This window comes from Anoplopoma fimbria, chromosome 11 (genome assembly GCF_027596085.1).
Source record: "Anoplopoma fimbria isolate UVic2021 breed Golden Eagle Sablefish chromosome 11, Afim_UVic_2022, whole genome shotgun sequence".
Taxonomy (NCBI): domain Eukaryota; kingdom Metazoa; phylum Chordata; class Actinopteri; order Perciformes; family Anoplopomatidae; genus Anoplopoma; species Anoplopoma fimbria.
In genome coordinates this window covers 20,049,002-20,065,302 of record NC_072459.1, presented here as the reverse complement: position 1 = coordinate 20,065,302, position 16,301 = coordinate 20,049,002, and the positions used below count along the sequence as shown (strand labels likewise).

The 16,301-nt window shown below is 40.0% G+C and overlaps 1 protein-coding gene across 2 annotated transcripts; it reads left to right on the top strand.

The window, feature by feature from the left end:
* The first annotated feature begins 4,592 nt into the window (after positions 1-4,592).
* On the top strand, positions 4,593-14,586 carry LOC129098565 (deleted in malignant brain tumors 1 protein). 2 transcript variants are annotated; one of them, XM_054607601.1, is made up of 9 exons: positions 4,593-4,946; positions 5,183-5,218; positions 5,324-5,638; positions 5,959-6,258; positions 7,447-7,749; positions 8,015-8,308; positions 9,527-9,850; positions 13,154-13,288; positions 13,547-14,586. In XM_054607601.1, the coding sequence occupies exons 1-9, from the start codon at positions 4,904-4,906 to the stop codon at positions 13,852-13,854; spliced, it is 2,058 nt and encodes a 685-aa protein (XP_054463576.1). In that variant the 5' UTR covers positions 4,593-4,903; the 3' UTR covers positions 13,855-14,586. The 2 variants fall into 2 exon arrangements, with proteins under 2 accessions (XP_054463576.1, XP_054463577.1); XM_054607602.1 differs by lacking the exon at positions 5,959-6,258 and having other exon boundaries at positions 4,594-4,946.
* The last annotated feature ends 1,715 nt before the right edge of the window (positions 14,587-16,301 follow it).

Sequence of the window (16,301 nt, the reverse complement as noted above, 5' to 3'; positions counted from 1 at the left end):
AATAAATGTTTTATCTGGGCTGTTCCAAATGCAAATCAAGAAACCCCAACAATGCCAAATAAATGTGGTCCTAAATACTTGAATTTTAAGAATTTTATCAGAAAAATATTAACCCAACTATTAGATTTCTTAAGGGAATAGCATAGTTGTAGTCTTAGCATAAAACAACCCACATGACATGAAATATCTTGATAAAATAAAAAAAATGCATTGCAGAGGTGAAACTTCTGTGGTGGGAACTTTCCTTGGTTTTTTGTTTTGTATGAGGAATCACAGTAATGATGTTGACCAATAAATCACACGATGCCCAGACAATTTAGTGACGTCCCCGCAATTGTGGTCTGGAAGACCGGTCTTAAAATAAAATCCAGAGTCCTCTTTTCTTTGAATCCGAGACAAGTCCAAGAAAAAAAGCAGTTGACTCTGAGACGAGACAAGGCCTTCAATTTATTTTGTATAGCCCAAAATCACAAATTACCAATTTGCCTCAGAGGGTTTTACAATCTGTACACATGCGACATCCTCTGTCCTGAGACCCTCACATCGGCACAGGAAAAACTCCCCTAAAAAACCCTTTAACAGGGAGAAAAAAGGAAGAAACCTTATGGGAGAGCGACAGAGGAGGGATCCTTCTCCCAGGATGGACAGAATGCAATAGATGTCATGTGTACAGGATGAACAACATAACAGAGTTACCACACATTCAATGTATATGACATAAATGATTAATATAATAAGAGTAGTAAGCAGAGTAACTAAGGAAAACATTAAGACTACTTATTATAACACCAGCAATGACAATAGTAGAATTATAACACTGATATAGGGAATAGTAATAGTAATGTGACTAATAATAATAATAATGGTAGTAGCAGTGGGTCTCAGCCGGGTCACGGCAGGAGACACGACCACGGTCCAGGTACCACAACGATTCATGGAAACCTGCAAGGCGAGAAAGCAAAAAGGCTTCAGGGTAGGAGCAAAGCCAAAAAGTGTAATGGTACATGGAATAGTAATAGTAATGTGACTAATAATAATGGTAGTAGCAGTGGGTGTCAGCAGGGCCACAGCAGATGGCATGACCACGGTCCAGGTACAGCCACGATTCTTCTAAAGTACTACATTACCACAAGCTGTATGTATAAAAGTTGTCTTAACATTTCAGCATTCCTGATTATGTCTGTTACCACCTTTGTGGTATGCCTTTTCTCTCCGTCTGTCCGTTGGCCCAAACTCACCCTGATCATTCATCCTCCCAATCCCCCCAAACTCAACTATGATCCCTAACTCCACTTAATGTTTTGGGTTTTCAGCTGCTATGGACAGAAAGCCCATTTAGACACTTTGTGTGTGTGTGTGAGTGTGTGTAAAACGGTCCTTCTGTGTCCATTTTGGGAGGCGAGGTGCGTCAGAGCGTGAAGGCTAGCTGTCGGTCCGAATTACATTCAGTTGTTGGGCATTCTGTGTGTGTGTGTGTGTGTGTGTGTGTGTGTGTGTGTGTGTGTGTGTGTGTCTGTGTGTGCGTGTGTGTGTCTGAACACAGCCTCAGTGCCGTAAAACAAAATGAAGGAATCTGTGTTTTTTCCTATTCTGTCATTGCTGCCTTTTAATCACGTCTAAAACACACACACACACACACACACACACACACACACACACACACACATCACACACACACACACACACACACACACATCTCCCATCTCGGTCTCATGGGTTCTACGCATTGCACAAGATGCATGTGTGTGCTCTCACCCAGCTTAACACACACACACAGCCACACACACACACACACACACACACACACACACACACACACACACACACACACACTCACAGACACACATCGCTGCCATTCTTACACCTCAAATTTCTTCCTGTTTTTCAGTTCCGCTGCTCAGACATGACCTCTTGTAACCTCTATGGGCAGCCTCACGCTCCGTGTGTATGTGTGCGCTTGTGTGCACTCGTTGAGAAAGAGATCAAGAAAGCATCAGGGGGGAAATAACTTTTTATACTTTCAAATGCTGGACCATGTGACCAAAAACTCCACATAACATTTTTTGTAACATCCCATTCCTAAACATACAGTACGAGCACGTGGTTGTGTGTCCGTGTGTTTGAGAGCTCCAGCAGCGGACGAGGATATCGGTCAGCGAGCATCATGCTCCCTTACACACCACTGGTGCATTTACAGTTCAGGCGGGAGGCTTTCCAGGATGAATCTCACAGTGCCAAAAAATAAAAAAATTGGTCCGCCACTGTTTCAACCAAGAATATTGATTTTGAATAGAGAAACAACTGACAAAGAGCTGCATATGCATGATGTATTTCCTGGTATAACTGTGTTAATGTTCACATTCAGTGAGCAGCCTGTTCTCTTGGTAGATTTGTATTTATTTGAACAAACATGGACGTCCATTAATCATGTCATTTCTTTAAATTTGTAAACCAAGAGAAGTGTTTACCTGGGAGGTAACCAGAGAGTGGGAGCTACGCTTCCAGGACCACGACGTTGGCATTATTAGCTGTAACCACCGTATGAGAGCAGAGCAGAGTGGCGGCTGTAAGCTAGCCAGCAGGGCACGTTCATGTGCACTAACATGCACTAAAAGGGCATGTGTGTGCTCGTAATATCAAATTTAGCACCTTTAACCAGAATTATTTATCCCTGTAAACAACAAAAAATATGATTGGGGTCATGGTAGTTTTGTTTCTTATTTGACAAAACAAGAAATGTGTAGAAATGTTACAAAAAAAAATAAAAATAAAATAAAGGTCTGCTCGATTCTTGAGAGATAAGAAATTGCAGGATTCATTTATTTACAGGATAGAAAAAAATAAGAGAGTTTTCTATAATTTGTTTACACATTGCATAATTTCTATAGAAATGGATAAGATAAGGGCTTGATGAACGTCTCGTTGTGGTGACGGAGCAGTGGAAGTTGAAAGCAGGTTGAAGAGGGTTTGGGAGGGTGGGAGGTAGAATGGAGACTACCGCAGACTTCAGGCCGAGCTGCCACAGGGCTGCGGTGGCAGCGTTCTCACACCAGTCACTTCCTCAGCCTTCTCACGCTAAGAGGCTCACTGAGCTGTCAGAATCGCTCTGTGTGAAAACATGAGTGTGCACTATCTCTTTATGAAAACTTTGGTTATATTAGGACATTTTCTGCCCATTCCCTTCTACAAGAGAGTACATCTTTTTATATTTCCAGCTTGTTTGAAACAGCCAGGAAATAAACTGGATAACAAGAAATCCAAGAAGGTGGGGTTCATGCATTGAACCTAAAGAAAAACATCCTGTTATTGTAGGTATGGTAGAGTGGACTTGCTCTATTATTATAAAAACCTGTGCTGTGAGGGCCTCTAGTGGCTGGTGCTGGATACTGCAGCAGATCTGCAGATCAGAGAGAAGTAAACTGTCAACTGGATCAGGCTTTCAGAAGTCCAAATAGACTCAACATTATACATGCAGCATTACCTGTAGAAGTAAGTTCTTCTATTTGTATTCAGACAAGGCAGCAAATTAAAGTCAATAAATTATTATATAACAAAAAGATCTAATAAAATGATTGTATGAAGTTAATTAATTCCATAAACTTAAGATAAAAGAAAAGTAAAAATTGAATGAAGGAAGGACAACTCAGGTAAAAAAAGAAAAACAGTAAAATAAGGACATGCTCTTTGGTAACATACATTTGAAGATGAGATTTGTACTAACTTGGCCTTATGTCCTGATATGTTGCTAAGAGTAACAAAATACAGCAAGAAGCAAGCCCACCAAAAGCCAATTCCACATCATACTGGGAGGCAGTGTGAGTCTACAACATGTGCGATGTGTTCAGGGCTCTTGGTGCTGGTTAAAGCCTGTTAGCCGAGTTCCGTACAGCAAGTCTACAATGAAACTCCTTTGACCAAAATGTGTATCAGTGGTAGTCAAACTCTTCTCTATCATTAGGTTAGTGGGAAAGGACTGCTCATTGGTTAGTGCACGACTTGAAGAACTAAACGAAACCGTCATCACAAACAAAGCATTATTTATTCATCAGAGCATTCATAATCACTACAAAAGAAGGATGGGTTAAGTGTGTGTCTGTCTTGCTGACCATTCTTTCACTTCCCTGTTGTTTCCCTTATTCTGCAGATTGTGTTGGTATTTGCAGAATTAGAGTTTGTAATCTCCAAATATGAGGCAGAAATGTCAGGCTGTTGTCATCCGGCATTGGTAGCCATACCTACGAAAAATAATGGGGTGTAATATGTAGATATCACCGGAATTCATTCTGTGTGGCTGTGTAGCAACAAGGCTGTAACCATTTAATTGTCCTGTGTACATTTATTCAATCAATATAAAGTTATAAAACGGACAACTTTAATACTTACTGGCTTGCTGCCAATACATCTGCCTTTCCCTCACAGCAAATTTCTGTGAAATAATTTGTTTTTCAGTGTAGGTTTTGCTTTTCATGGACACATCCTATTTCCTGTCTCATGATTTTGGTTTTTGTTTAGTTTTGTTGCCAGTTTCACATTTGAGATCTCTGCCTGTCCCGTGTTTGTTTGACTTGCTTTCTTTGTTTTGACTTCAGGTTCAACATACCCTGTAAGCCCACTAATCTTTGTGGTACATGTCCTCTGTTTAACTTTCTTTTGATCACCAAGAAAGAAAACTCAGAATCAGGAATAGATGTGTTGCTTTAGTTCTGCAGCTACTATAGGCTACTTTGCATTTTATGGTTTCGAGCTGCTGAGTTTTAGTATTCTGCTTCAGCCGAAATATACAGCAGAAAATAAAGAGGAAGCTTTGCAGGAAGGAATGAGCAGTAAAATAGTTTTTTTTTAGCATCGCGGTTTTAACTTCAGTTTTCTGTCGTCTGTTCTGTCACTGATAAATGTGCCAGACATGGGGATTATGCAACGGAGAAACCTTTGCCATTTGGCCATTGGTAAGACTTATTCCAATTTTATTATTTGAAAAGTTGTTAGTACAGCAGTTTTAGTCTTGTGGTATAGATATGAAGTCTCTTAAGATTAATTTTTCAGTTAAAATTTCCTTCTCTTTATTTGAATTATAATGTGAATCTGAAGCACAACAAGGCAAACTTGTTTGATGCAATTTGGTCTGCATTTTTCAGCTTACGTAATGTAATGAGCCATGCCATTTTTTCTCTTCTCTCTATAGTCTCTTTTCTCTTGACCTCAACTTCACCTGCTGCAGGTCAGTCAGTTCTACAGTGTGATGCATACAATCTAATAGTTCTCAGTTTTCAATCTTAAATAACTTAAGATTTATTTTTCATGTTGTGTCTTATGTTTCTGATAGATGCTCAGATCAGATTAGTTGGGTCTGGATCTACTCGTTGCTCTGGAAGAGTTGAAATCTATTACAACAGTGTCTGGGGAACAGTATGTGATGACGATTGGGACTTAAAGGATGCTGATGTAGTGTGCAGACAGTTGGACTGTGGTACGGCACTGACTGCTCCTCAGTCCGCTCACTTTGGTGAAGGAAGCGGCCAAATCTGGCTTGATAATGTTAACTGTTTAGGAACTGAAAGGTCTCTAACTGAGTGTGGGCACAGAGGATTTGGGACACACAACTGTGGACCCAGTGAGGACGCTGGTGTCATCTGCTCAGGTGAGAAAACCTTTGGATGAACAGACCTTTTCTGTTCATTTTAACAGCTCTAGTCTTTGTGGGTTGTGATGATCTGTTAGGCCGCAGCACTGGGTAAAGCCCTGGTAACCACACCCTGCAGCATGCTATGAGAATTGAAGTGCAGAACAACAAGTGTGAAATGTTGCTTCACACGCCTCAAATTTAACTGTAATTCAATTGAAGACGGGGTTTTTTATGTTTGATATACTGTATGTGTGAGTGATGCAAAGTTTTAAATTCATCCTATCTTTTGGCATAACTAAACCCTGTAACGGTTTGTCTTCTCTGTTCTGTGACAGGCGTGCCAGTCAGATTGGCTGGGTCTACCTTGTGCTCTGGAAGAGTTGAAATCTATTATAACAACATTTGGGGAACGGTCTGTGATGATGATTGGGACATGGAAGATGCCAAGGTGGTTTGCAGAGAGTTGGGCTGTGGTACGGCCAATACCTCACCTCAGTTTGGTCAAGGAAGCGGCAAAATCTGGCTTGATGAAGTTGCCTGTTCAGGAAGTGAAAGGTCTCTGACTGAGTGTGGGCACAACGAATTTGGGACACACGACTGTGGACACAGTGAGGACGTTGGTGTCATCTGTTCAGGTGAGAAACATTTTGTCTAAAAGACGTCTATGGCTGACGTTGAAAAGACGTCTAAAAGTGGTTCTAAAGTGAAAGTTTATTCAACGTCTATTTGTAGAGGTCTATTAGACGTTCACGTTTAGACCACATTTAGACGTGATTTGCAATAGTGCATTTGTAATCCTCTACGTTGTGATAATAATGTTATATCATCATTTTAGAGGCTTACTATGAAACCACATCCACATTTCTCAGTTGAAAGCCAATATTGAAAATCACGTCAAAATTTTAGACAAAGACGTCTTTTAAACGTCTAGTGCTCACTGGGAGTTGTCAAAGCAATTTATCAAAAACGAAAAATGCCAACATGAGGTTGGTGGCACTAGAGGGGAATTTGGGGGGGAACCATGAGCGTCTCTACCAAAGGTTATGGCAATCTATCCAATAGTTGTTGAGATATCTTAGTCTGGACCAAAATTGTGGACTCACAGACTGACACACCGACATTATTATCATCATCAGGGGGCGACTCCTCTGGTTGCAAACAGAGGTCTGATTGTGTGTAAGTCTATGAGAAAATGACTCTACCTCTCTCTTGATTTATTCCCTCAGTAAACATTGTAAACATGAGTTCATGGTCTCAATATCTAGTTTCAAGTCTTCTTCAATACAGCATGATGTTCATTTAATAAATGATGGTCCATTTAGAGTGAAATATACCATAAAGAAGGGTATGCTTTATGGCGTGGCATGTGATTGAGAGGTTGCTACCAGAGCCGTCTCTACGTCCCTCCTCCATCGTCCAAATATGGTCACTTACATTCACCGGGTACAATCAAACAAGGTGGCGACGGCAAAAAGGTAAAAATGCCGAACTCAAGGCTTCAAAACTGCTGTCCAGGAACCAATGGGTGCCGCCACGACGACTACGTCCACTTCTTAAATACAGTTTATCGCTGAGGAGCATTGGCTCAGCCGTCGCCACATTGAGACCTGTGTGGAGGCAATAGATATACTCTGAATTCCCAATAGAGAAACGTTTAAATTAGACAAACCAAGAAGGCTTTTGGCTTGGTAGTTGAAATAGTGTCCGGTCAAACTTCCTATTATATCGCTTCTCCAAAACATGCTTATTGAAAAATAATAGTACAGCCAAGGATCATCCACATTAGAACACATTCAATATCATATTATTCTTCTATCTTACAGCAATCCTCCCAAAGCCCAGCATCTCCATAAATCCTATCAGTGATGTTACCTGGGGTCAGAATGTCATCATCACTTGTTCCATCTCGACTCCCACTCAACAGCTTTTAAGTGCAACATATATTTTGAAAAAGGCTTCAGGTTCATTTGAAAAGACCCAAACGTCAACAACCAACTCTGCTACCTTCAGCATGCCTCAAGTCAACTTTGACAATGAGGGATCCTACCAGTGTCAGTACGAGACTGTGGTTTCAAGTCAAAACCTCATCTCCCGCTTAAGTGGCTCTGTCAGACTCTCTGTTACTGGTAAGGAAATTAATCCATTCCCAAACCTGATCTTTCCTTGTTAAAGATGTTTAGAAATAAACACATTCTCTTTCTTGTTGGGAGTCGAATGAGGAGACTGACATCTCACTCTTGTCGAGATACAAAAAAAAGACGTATTTCCAGAAATGGTTAACTTTTCTTTTGATGTAAATTGAAATGTAGCAAAAAAACAAATATATAGAAAAGTATACCTCAGCTCAAAGTCTATCCATTTATCACTCTAACGTTGTTTTATTTTTTTCAGTGACCCTCCCAAAGCCCAGCATCTCCATTAGTCCTGTCAGTGAGGTTACCTGGGGTCAGGACGTCGGCATCACTTGTTCTATCTCCACTCAGCATTTAGGTGGAACATTCATTCTGCAGCAGACCTCAGGCTCATTCAGAAAGACCCAAACATCAAGTACCAACTCTGCTACCTTCAGCATCTTACAAGTGAACTTTGAAAATGAAGGATCCTACCAGTGTCAGTATCAGACAACGGTTTCTAGTCGAGACTTCAGCTCCCCCTTAAGTGACTCTATCAGACTCTCTGTTACTGGTAAGGAAATGTATGAATAAATAGAAAAATACAACACAACAAAAAACACAGACAAATTGGTACAATTACTGACACATTTCACAAGGAAGGTTTCTTCAACTGTCAATAACTAAATATCTGTTCAATCTAGGTGGTGTATCGATTAATTCAAACGTTAGAAGCTCTGTTCATGATGTTAACATTTGAATTCTAAATCAACACTTGAATGCTGAACAACTTCTCTTTTTTTCTGTGCTCTTCTTTTCCTCTCTCTAAACCCAGTATTTCTGCACATTTGCAGATAAAGATAAGGGCTTCACTTTTCTAGGATCCTACTATTCAAACTGAGGATTTTGTTTGAGGATTTCTTTTATTTTATTTATTGTAATGAAACACTATATATCAACATAACATTTGTTTGTTCACAAAGATTTTCCGAAGGGGCACGTTTAAGTAATTTGTAAGAGTGAAAAACATCTTTCTATAATATCGGGTCGTTACGCAACACTTATTTTAAATTTTTCTAATACATTTTTACTTTTTCTGGATAGAACATTTTTTGAACAGGCCCTATTATGTTGTTTTCCGGTGCATATTTTTATCTCAAGTTACAGTTACAACATGTTTACATGCGTTAATGCTCATATTCAGTCTTGTTTTTCTCATCCTGGCTGTCCTGCAGCACCTCTTCTCACCCTCTCTCTGAAATGCTCCGTTGTAGCGTTTGCTCCTCCCTCCAGAAAGCAAGGTCTGCCCTGATTGGTCAGCTAGCCCGCTCTGTTGTGATTGGTCGACGTTTCCCATTTCAAAACACTGAGCTCCGTCTCTCTCTTTTGTTGTTTGAGGGCGGGCCAAACTAGCCAGAAGTAGTTTTACGTCACTTCCGTAACATTATGAGGTCATAATGTTACGGAAGTGACGTAAAACTACTGAAAGAGAGACGTCAATCGAGTCGTTTTAGGCTGCGCAGTTTTTATGAGGGGGAGGGTAACTCCTTTTAGGCGTGGACTTCAGGTTTTACACTCTACAGACCTTTTACATGTACAAAAATATATAGAACACACTAAAGAAGAGGGAAAAAGTAGAAAAGCATAATAGGGCCACTTTAAATAATTCAGTTTTGTTGCGCATCAATATAGATTTACTGTGTGCAGAAGCCATCTTGATCAGATATTTGCTGATTTACAAATATTGGTTATTTTATATTCTCTCAATACTGTTTGTCCCTTTTGTGCTCAGTGCCGCTGCAGCAGCCCAACATCTCCCTGACGTCTCATAACGGAGGGCTGGTCTGGGGCCCTGAGGGTGCCGAGGTCACCAGGGATTACAGCTTTGTCTTCACCTGCTCCATCTCCTCCCATTATCCTGGGGGTGTTTTCTCTCTCCTCTCCTCTGGCTCCGGCCTCACCAACGTCAAGTCAGCCATCAACGGCTCGGCCTCCTTTGACTTCCCTGTGGCCGAGTATGAGCACCTGGGGAACTACAGCTGTGTGTATGAAGTCACACTGTCTGCACGGAGATTCACTTCCACCATGACAGCCACGATTACTGTCATCATTAAAAGTAAGTAGATTGTACAATTTAAACTAAACACTGCTATATAATAGGGACAATGGCTGAGTGATATAAGCCACTACTTACTGTGTATAGCTGCCTTAGCAACACAACCTCTTATTGCCAGACTGGGATTCCCAATAAAACCACGGTGGATAGACCAACAATGAGCTGCATGGCTTGTCCATGTACCACCCTTATATGATTGTTTTATTTCATGTTAGTTAAGAGGCCTCCAGACAAAACAAGTCACATTTTAGACTATTGTCTTGATGTTCCTTGTATCTTCAAGAAGAGTTGGTGTGACAGGGAGAGATAAGGGAATTGGGAGGAGAAACATCAGCGAGCAGTGAAGGCCTGACGGACAAGTAGGAGAATAAAGAAATGTGGGCTGAGAAGTGACATGGAGAGAGATGACCATATTATAATGATAATATGAGGAGCTTTGATGTTATTATTGCCATCATCACCACCTTCACGATGACAAATAATGTACTTAAGACAACAAATACATTTTAACCAATATATACATTTTAAGTGCTATGATAATTTATCTCCACATTAATATATACTAATATTTAAGTGCTTTTCACTGTTTTATTTTGTTAAATTAATTAATTGGAAATCAATCCATATTACAGCTAGACTGATAAATCAACCTGGCTGATATATGTTGGCCAATATTAGCTTATGGTAGATACATAGTTTGTATATTGGTTAGAGCCTGCAGTGCTGTGTCAGCATTACCTCGTTTGAAATGGATTTTTTAAATTCTAAAATATCCTCAGACCAAGGTTATTTATGTTATGTTATTTCATGTAAAAAAAAAAGTCCAACTGGCCCATCAGATAAATTTTTCTTTTAAACTCCCAAATATCAATATCAGTTTCAAATTTAGCATTTGATCATACGTTATATGTATTGGTCAGGCTATAATACATACACATACAGCGGGTAAAATAAGTATTGAACACGTCACCATTTTTCTCAGTAAATATGTTTCTAAAGGTGCTATTGACATGAAATCTTCATCAGCTGTCGGTAAATTTATTTAATACTTGGTACAAAAGCCTTTGTTGGTAATGACAGCTTCAAGACGCCTCCTGTATGGAGAAACTAGTCGCATGCATTGCTCAGGTGTGATTTTGGTCTTCAAATCTTGAAGGTTCCGTGGGCCTCTTCTATGAACTCTGATCTTTAGTTCTTTCCATAGATTTTCTATTGGATTCAAGTCAGGTGATTGGCTGGGCCATTCTAGCAGCTTTATTTTCTTTCTTTGAAACCAATTGAGTGTTTCCTTGGCTGTGTGTTTGGGATCATTGTCTTGCTGAAATGTCCACCCTCGTTTCATCTTCATCATCCTGGTAGATGGCAGCAGATTTTTATCAAGAATGTCTCTGTACATTTTTCCATTTATCCTTCCTTCAATTATATGAAGTTTGCCAGTGCCGTATGCTGAAAAACAGCCCCACACCATGATGTTCCCACCTCCAAACTTCACTGTTGGTATGGTGTTTTTGGGGTGATGTGCAGTGCCATTTGACCTCCAAACATGGTGTGTATTATGGCATCCAAAGAGTTCAATTTCAGTCTCATCTGACCAGACTATATTCTCCCAGTATTTCACAGGCTTGTCTAAATGTTGTGCAGCAAACTTTAAACGAGCTTCAACATGCTTTTTCTTCAGCAATGGAGTCTTGCGTGGTGAGCGGGCATACAGGCCACGGCGGTTGAGTGCATTACTTATTGTTTTCTTTGAAACAATTGCTATGCACAGCGGTGAGGGACTTTCTGTCTTTCTGTAGCTCTCCACAAGTGGTCCTTGGTTCTTGGACAACTCTTCTGATAATTATTTTCACTCCTCTGTCAGAAATCTTGCGAGGAGCACCTGGTCGTGGCCGGTTTATGGTGAAATGATGTTCTTTCCACTTCCGGATTATGGCCCCAACAGTGCTCACTGGAACATTCAGAAGTTTCGAAATCCTTCTGTAACCAATGCCATCAGTATGTTTTGCAACAATAAGGTTGCGAAGGTCTTGAGAGAGCTCTTTGCTTTTACCCATCATGAGATGTTTCTTGTGTGACACCTTGGTAATGAGACACCTTTTTATAGCCATCAGTTGGGACTGAACCAGCTGATATTAATTTGCACTGACAAGGGGCAGGATTGCTTTCTAATGACTGATAGATTTCAGCTGGTGTCTTGGCTTTCCATGCCTTTTTGCACCTCCCTTTCTTCATGTGTTCAATACTTTTTCCCTGTGTCATTCCATTTTATTACACATTACTTAATTCTTAATTTCTGAATTTATTTGTTTGGTTTTCTTTGTATGTATGGATTATTTGGGTTGTTACCGACATCAGGTGAAAATTTCATGTCAATAGCACCTTTAGAAATATGTTTACTGAGAAAAATGGTGACGTGTTCAATACTTATTTTACCCGCTGTACATATAGCTACGGCATACATTTCAAAAATGACTTTATACACAGAGACACGTGCACCACATGTGCACATGAAGACACACATGTGCAACGTGGGCTTGCACTCACAGCACGTCATGTTTGCAGGTGCATTTTCCGAGACACTCTGTTTACTAAAGCAAATGTTAATTTGACCCAAACGGCTTGCCTTAGAGTCTCCTACTAAGAGCTTTGACATAGTTGCAGACGACCCGCCAGGTTGCTGGTTCACAATGCGATGCTTACATTTTCTTTTTTACAAGGTGATGAACTGAATGGAGCTTACTATCTCCTCTGGTATATCATTGTGTTCTTTCTTTGTGTAGATTTTTAACAACTCCCCAAAGTATTTATTCATTTTTTATTCCCTTGAAATTAAGTTGCCTCTCATAGACCTAGTTCATAGATGTAGGAGTGTTCTTTAAGAACAGTGGCTCTCTTTTGTAACATTTGTCACTTCAGTTTGTAATTCAGCAACAGTTATTCAGCTATGCTGCACAGAAGAACCATTGTTATCTGGCCGGCAACTTCTGTTAGTAGTAGAAGTAAGAAGTTAGACCAAGTTTTACAATTTGACATGCTCTGTCTTACATTTCCCACACTCTTCAGCACATCTAAAAAAATACCACTGACCACATAACTGTTCAGCTTAGTTCCCCATTTGTATGCACTGTCAATTTGGGTGTGGTGAGCTATGAAGTGAGCTATGTTTTCTCTATCGAGCTTATAACCTTATAACTTACACTGGAAGCTCAAAAGTGTCTTCTCTGGAAATATATCAGTTAGTGTGTTCAATTTATCAATGTAATTTGGAAAAAGGATTAACTGTTAAATGTTTTTCTCTCGTAGTGTCTTTGTTGCCGCTGGTATCCTCAGTATCTGTCGTGGGTCTGCTGCTGCTCCTGCTGGTCTTGGTGGGGGTCTTTCTGGTTCTCAGGAGAAAGAGACGAACCGAGCAGCCTGTTGCCCTCGTCCAAACCCAATGTCTGTGCTCACCAGGACACGCAGAACATTACATGAAAAGACTAAAGAGTTATTCTCATGTGATTAGTATTATCAAGGGACAACAGGAAATGTTCTCTCCATTTATGGGGGGGCTGTGAATAGGTCTAAACTGTTGCTGTCTATAAAATTTCATTATACACTTTCATCAATTATTTGTGTTTGATTGCTTGTAAAGAATTCCCTCTGATATGTATGAGACATTTTGTCCTGATGCTTGTGTTTGTGCTTGTGTTGCAGTGGCTTTCAGACTCAGCAACACTTATGAAAATAACAAGAATGAGGACGAGGACGATGACTACGAGAACGTTAATCCAGCAGACAACAAGGAGAAACTCAAAGAGGAAGCAGAGAGAGTGGAAGAAGAGGAGAGTAATGATTACGAGGACCCAGAGAGTAACGAAGATCAAGATTGTGACAAAGAAGAAGAAACCAGTGATGATGAAGCGGACTATGAAAATGTAAACCAGCCACTGGATGAACCAACTCTTGACATTTATGAAGAACATGAGGATATTTATCAAAACTTTGAGGTGTCCGATGGTTAAATGTTGAATAATGCTGAAGAAATGCAACTTGACAAGACAATTCTTCCTGCCTCAGGATAATGAATCATTATTTCTCATTATTTTGAAATGCCAAACTATATTGCTATAGTTTGTTACCAAATTATTGTAGGGTTGGCCTATTTGAACAATGTTTTGATAGTTTGTTTACTCTTATTAATTTGAACCCAAAAAACTAAACTACAGGAATATTATGTCTTTTTTTTCTTCATTTTTTGGATGTAAAAACAGGAAAATCAAGTAAGAAAAAAAACCAGGGAAACAAACTCAGATAACGAGCCGATTTAGTCTTTTGCGAATCCCATTTTTGTTTTTGCCTTTGAAAGACTTAGAAAAGGACGTAAGTAAGAGTATTTCAAAATAAAAGTCAAGGCAATAGAATGACTGTATGCAAAAATGTCTGTCATGCGCAAAAATATACATAACATATAATGCATAGGACTAGTTGCTCGAAATGTACATGCGCAAAAATATACATATGGCTTAAAACGGACAGCAACGCTGAACAACAATCATATGACTATAAAACAATGTAAGACATCTTAGATTTGTGGAAGCTGAGCTCTCCGTGTTTCAGTGCAATATCTCATAGAGTCAACTCCTTAAACAGTGTTCACACACAAGCACAGTGCTAAATCATTCTTTAGACACTTGCCTACATTGTGATGATGTGAGTTTGTCAGAGCTGCTAAGAAGCTGACAGCAGAGTTAGAACAGAACTGGAATGATGAACAGTGATGATACAGTGATGATGGTACAGTGATGATGATACAGTGATGATGGTACAGTGATGATGTAATAATGAAGCTAAAAATGTGAAGCACAGGTGCTGGCTGGTAACTGAAGCAAGGTCCACTGAAGGGTGTTTAATACGAATAAATAAAATGTGTCCTTATTTCTCAATTCTCATTATTTATTGCCTCATTATTACACGCTCTTCATGTCGGTATGTGTGGTTCTGAAATGACATAAACCCCTACACAGCTTCCCATAATTACCCAGACCGGTTACTAACAAACCTCCCCACCAACTAACCAGCCCAAAACAGAGGGTAACAGTATAAACACAGGTTCCACAGTACAAATGCTCATGACAGCAGCAAACAACCAGCTCACAGGCCAACAGCGAAAGAGAGGGCAGAAGCACTGGATCCGGAGGTTGATATGCAGCTCCACTGACAGCCTGACACTGTGGGTGCTTCAGGCACTGAAAGGGGGGGGGCTTGACAGACCTGAAACACACAGACAGACAGCTCTCTGCCAAAAAGAGGCCAGAGATGAGCCAGTGGGTGTAACATAAACCCTAAATAAGTAGTGTTGTTGCCTAAATCTAGCTGAGTTGTTTCCTGTGAAAGCAAAAGTTTAGTTTTCTAAGACTGTTGCATGTAACAGAAAGTACAGTGGTGCTGGCTTTCGTTGTAAAAACACACTTTTCGTTAGATCTCATATGAACTGTTGTATGAGGACACTTGAACGAAATGTTCACAAACCTGTGTCTGTTGCTTTCTGCTTTATACACAGAGGTGTGTTCACGTATAACACACCTCTGATGAGAAGACTGCTGACAGGTGTGTGCAGAGCAGAGAGAGGTGATGAGCTGATTGATGGCAGCTGTGTAGGTAGACTGTGCCCAAGCTGATGGCAGAGAGAAAGAGACCCCCCCACACACACACACACACACACAAACAATTAATGAGATTAATTTATTTATTCCACAAGCCCAGCAGTATAAATAACAATTAGCTCCAACTTTACCAGCTGAAACAATACAGCGAGGAACACATTAATGCTTCAAAATTATTTTCTTATTATATTACTCTGAATATTCTGCTTAATGAGTACTTTTACACTTGGTACTATATAGAATCTTGATGGTGAAGTGTTTGGACTTTCACTTAAGTCAATACATAGTGAACTATTACTTTTACTATTTTACTATATACTACTTTATTAATGTATGCTACCTGTGTTTTTATAGAGGGTTTCTTTTAGAGCCATCGTACATGTATGTTTGTTGAGGTTCCTGTTGGAAAGGCGCTTTTTATAGTTGATTTTAATCATAAACTCTGAACATAACCTCTTCTGGAGCAGGTTAGGTGTGCAGCAAAAGGTACAATGGGGATCTAGACAGGTAAAAGAGAGCCACCTTTGTGTAGCTGCAAACTCTGACTTCATTATCAACATACCTCGCAAGCCCACTTATCTCGCTTTGTGGTACACGTCCTCTGTTGAACTTGTTCACCAAGAATTGTAAGACTCAGAATCAGGAATAGATGTGTTTCTTTGGTTCTGCAGCTATTAAAGGGAACTTTGCATTCTATGGTTTCGAGCTGCTGAGTTTTAGTACTCCGCTTCAGCTGAAAGATATGGCGGAAAATAAAGAGGAAGCTTTGCAAGAAGGAATGAGCAGTGCAGAGCTTTTCTGAGCAT

What these genes read in the sequence shown, in the direction of transcription:
- LOC129098565 (XM_054607601.1), top strand. Translation starts at nt 4,904, where the DNA reads ATGGGGATTATGCAACGGAGAAACCTTTGCCATTTGGCCATTG. An exon ending in CCTTTGCCATTTGGCCATTG is followed by an intron (nt 4,947 to 5,182) that starts GTAAGACTTATT and finishes TTCTCTCTATAG; the next exon opens with TCTCTTTTCTCTTGACCTCA. An exon ending in GATTACTGTCATCATTAAAA is followed by an intron (nt 9,851 to 13,153) that starts GTAAGTAGATTG and finishes TTTCTCTCGTAG; the next exon opens with TGTCTTTGTTGCCGCTGGTA.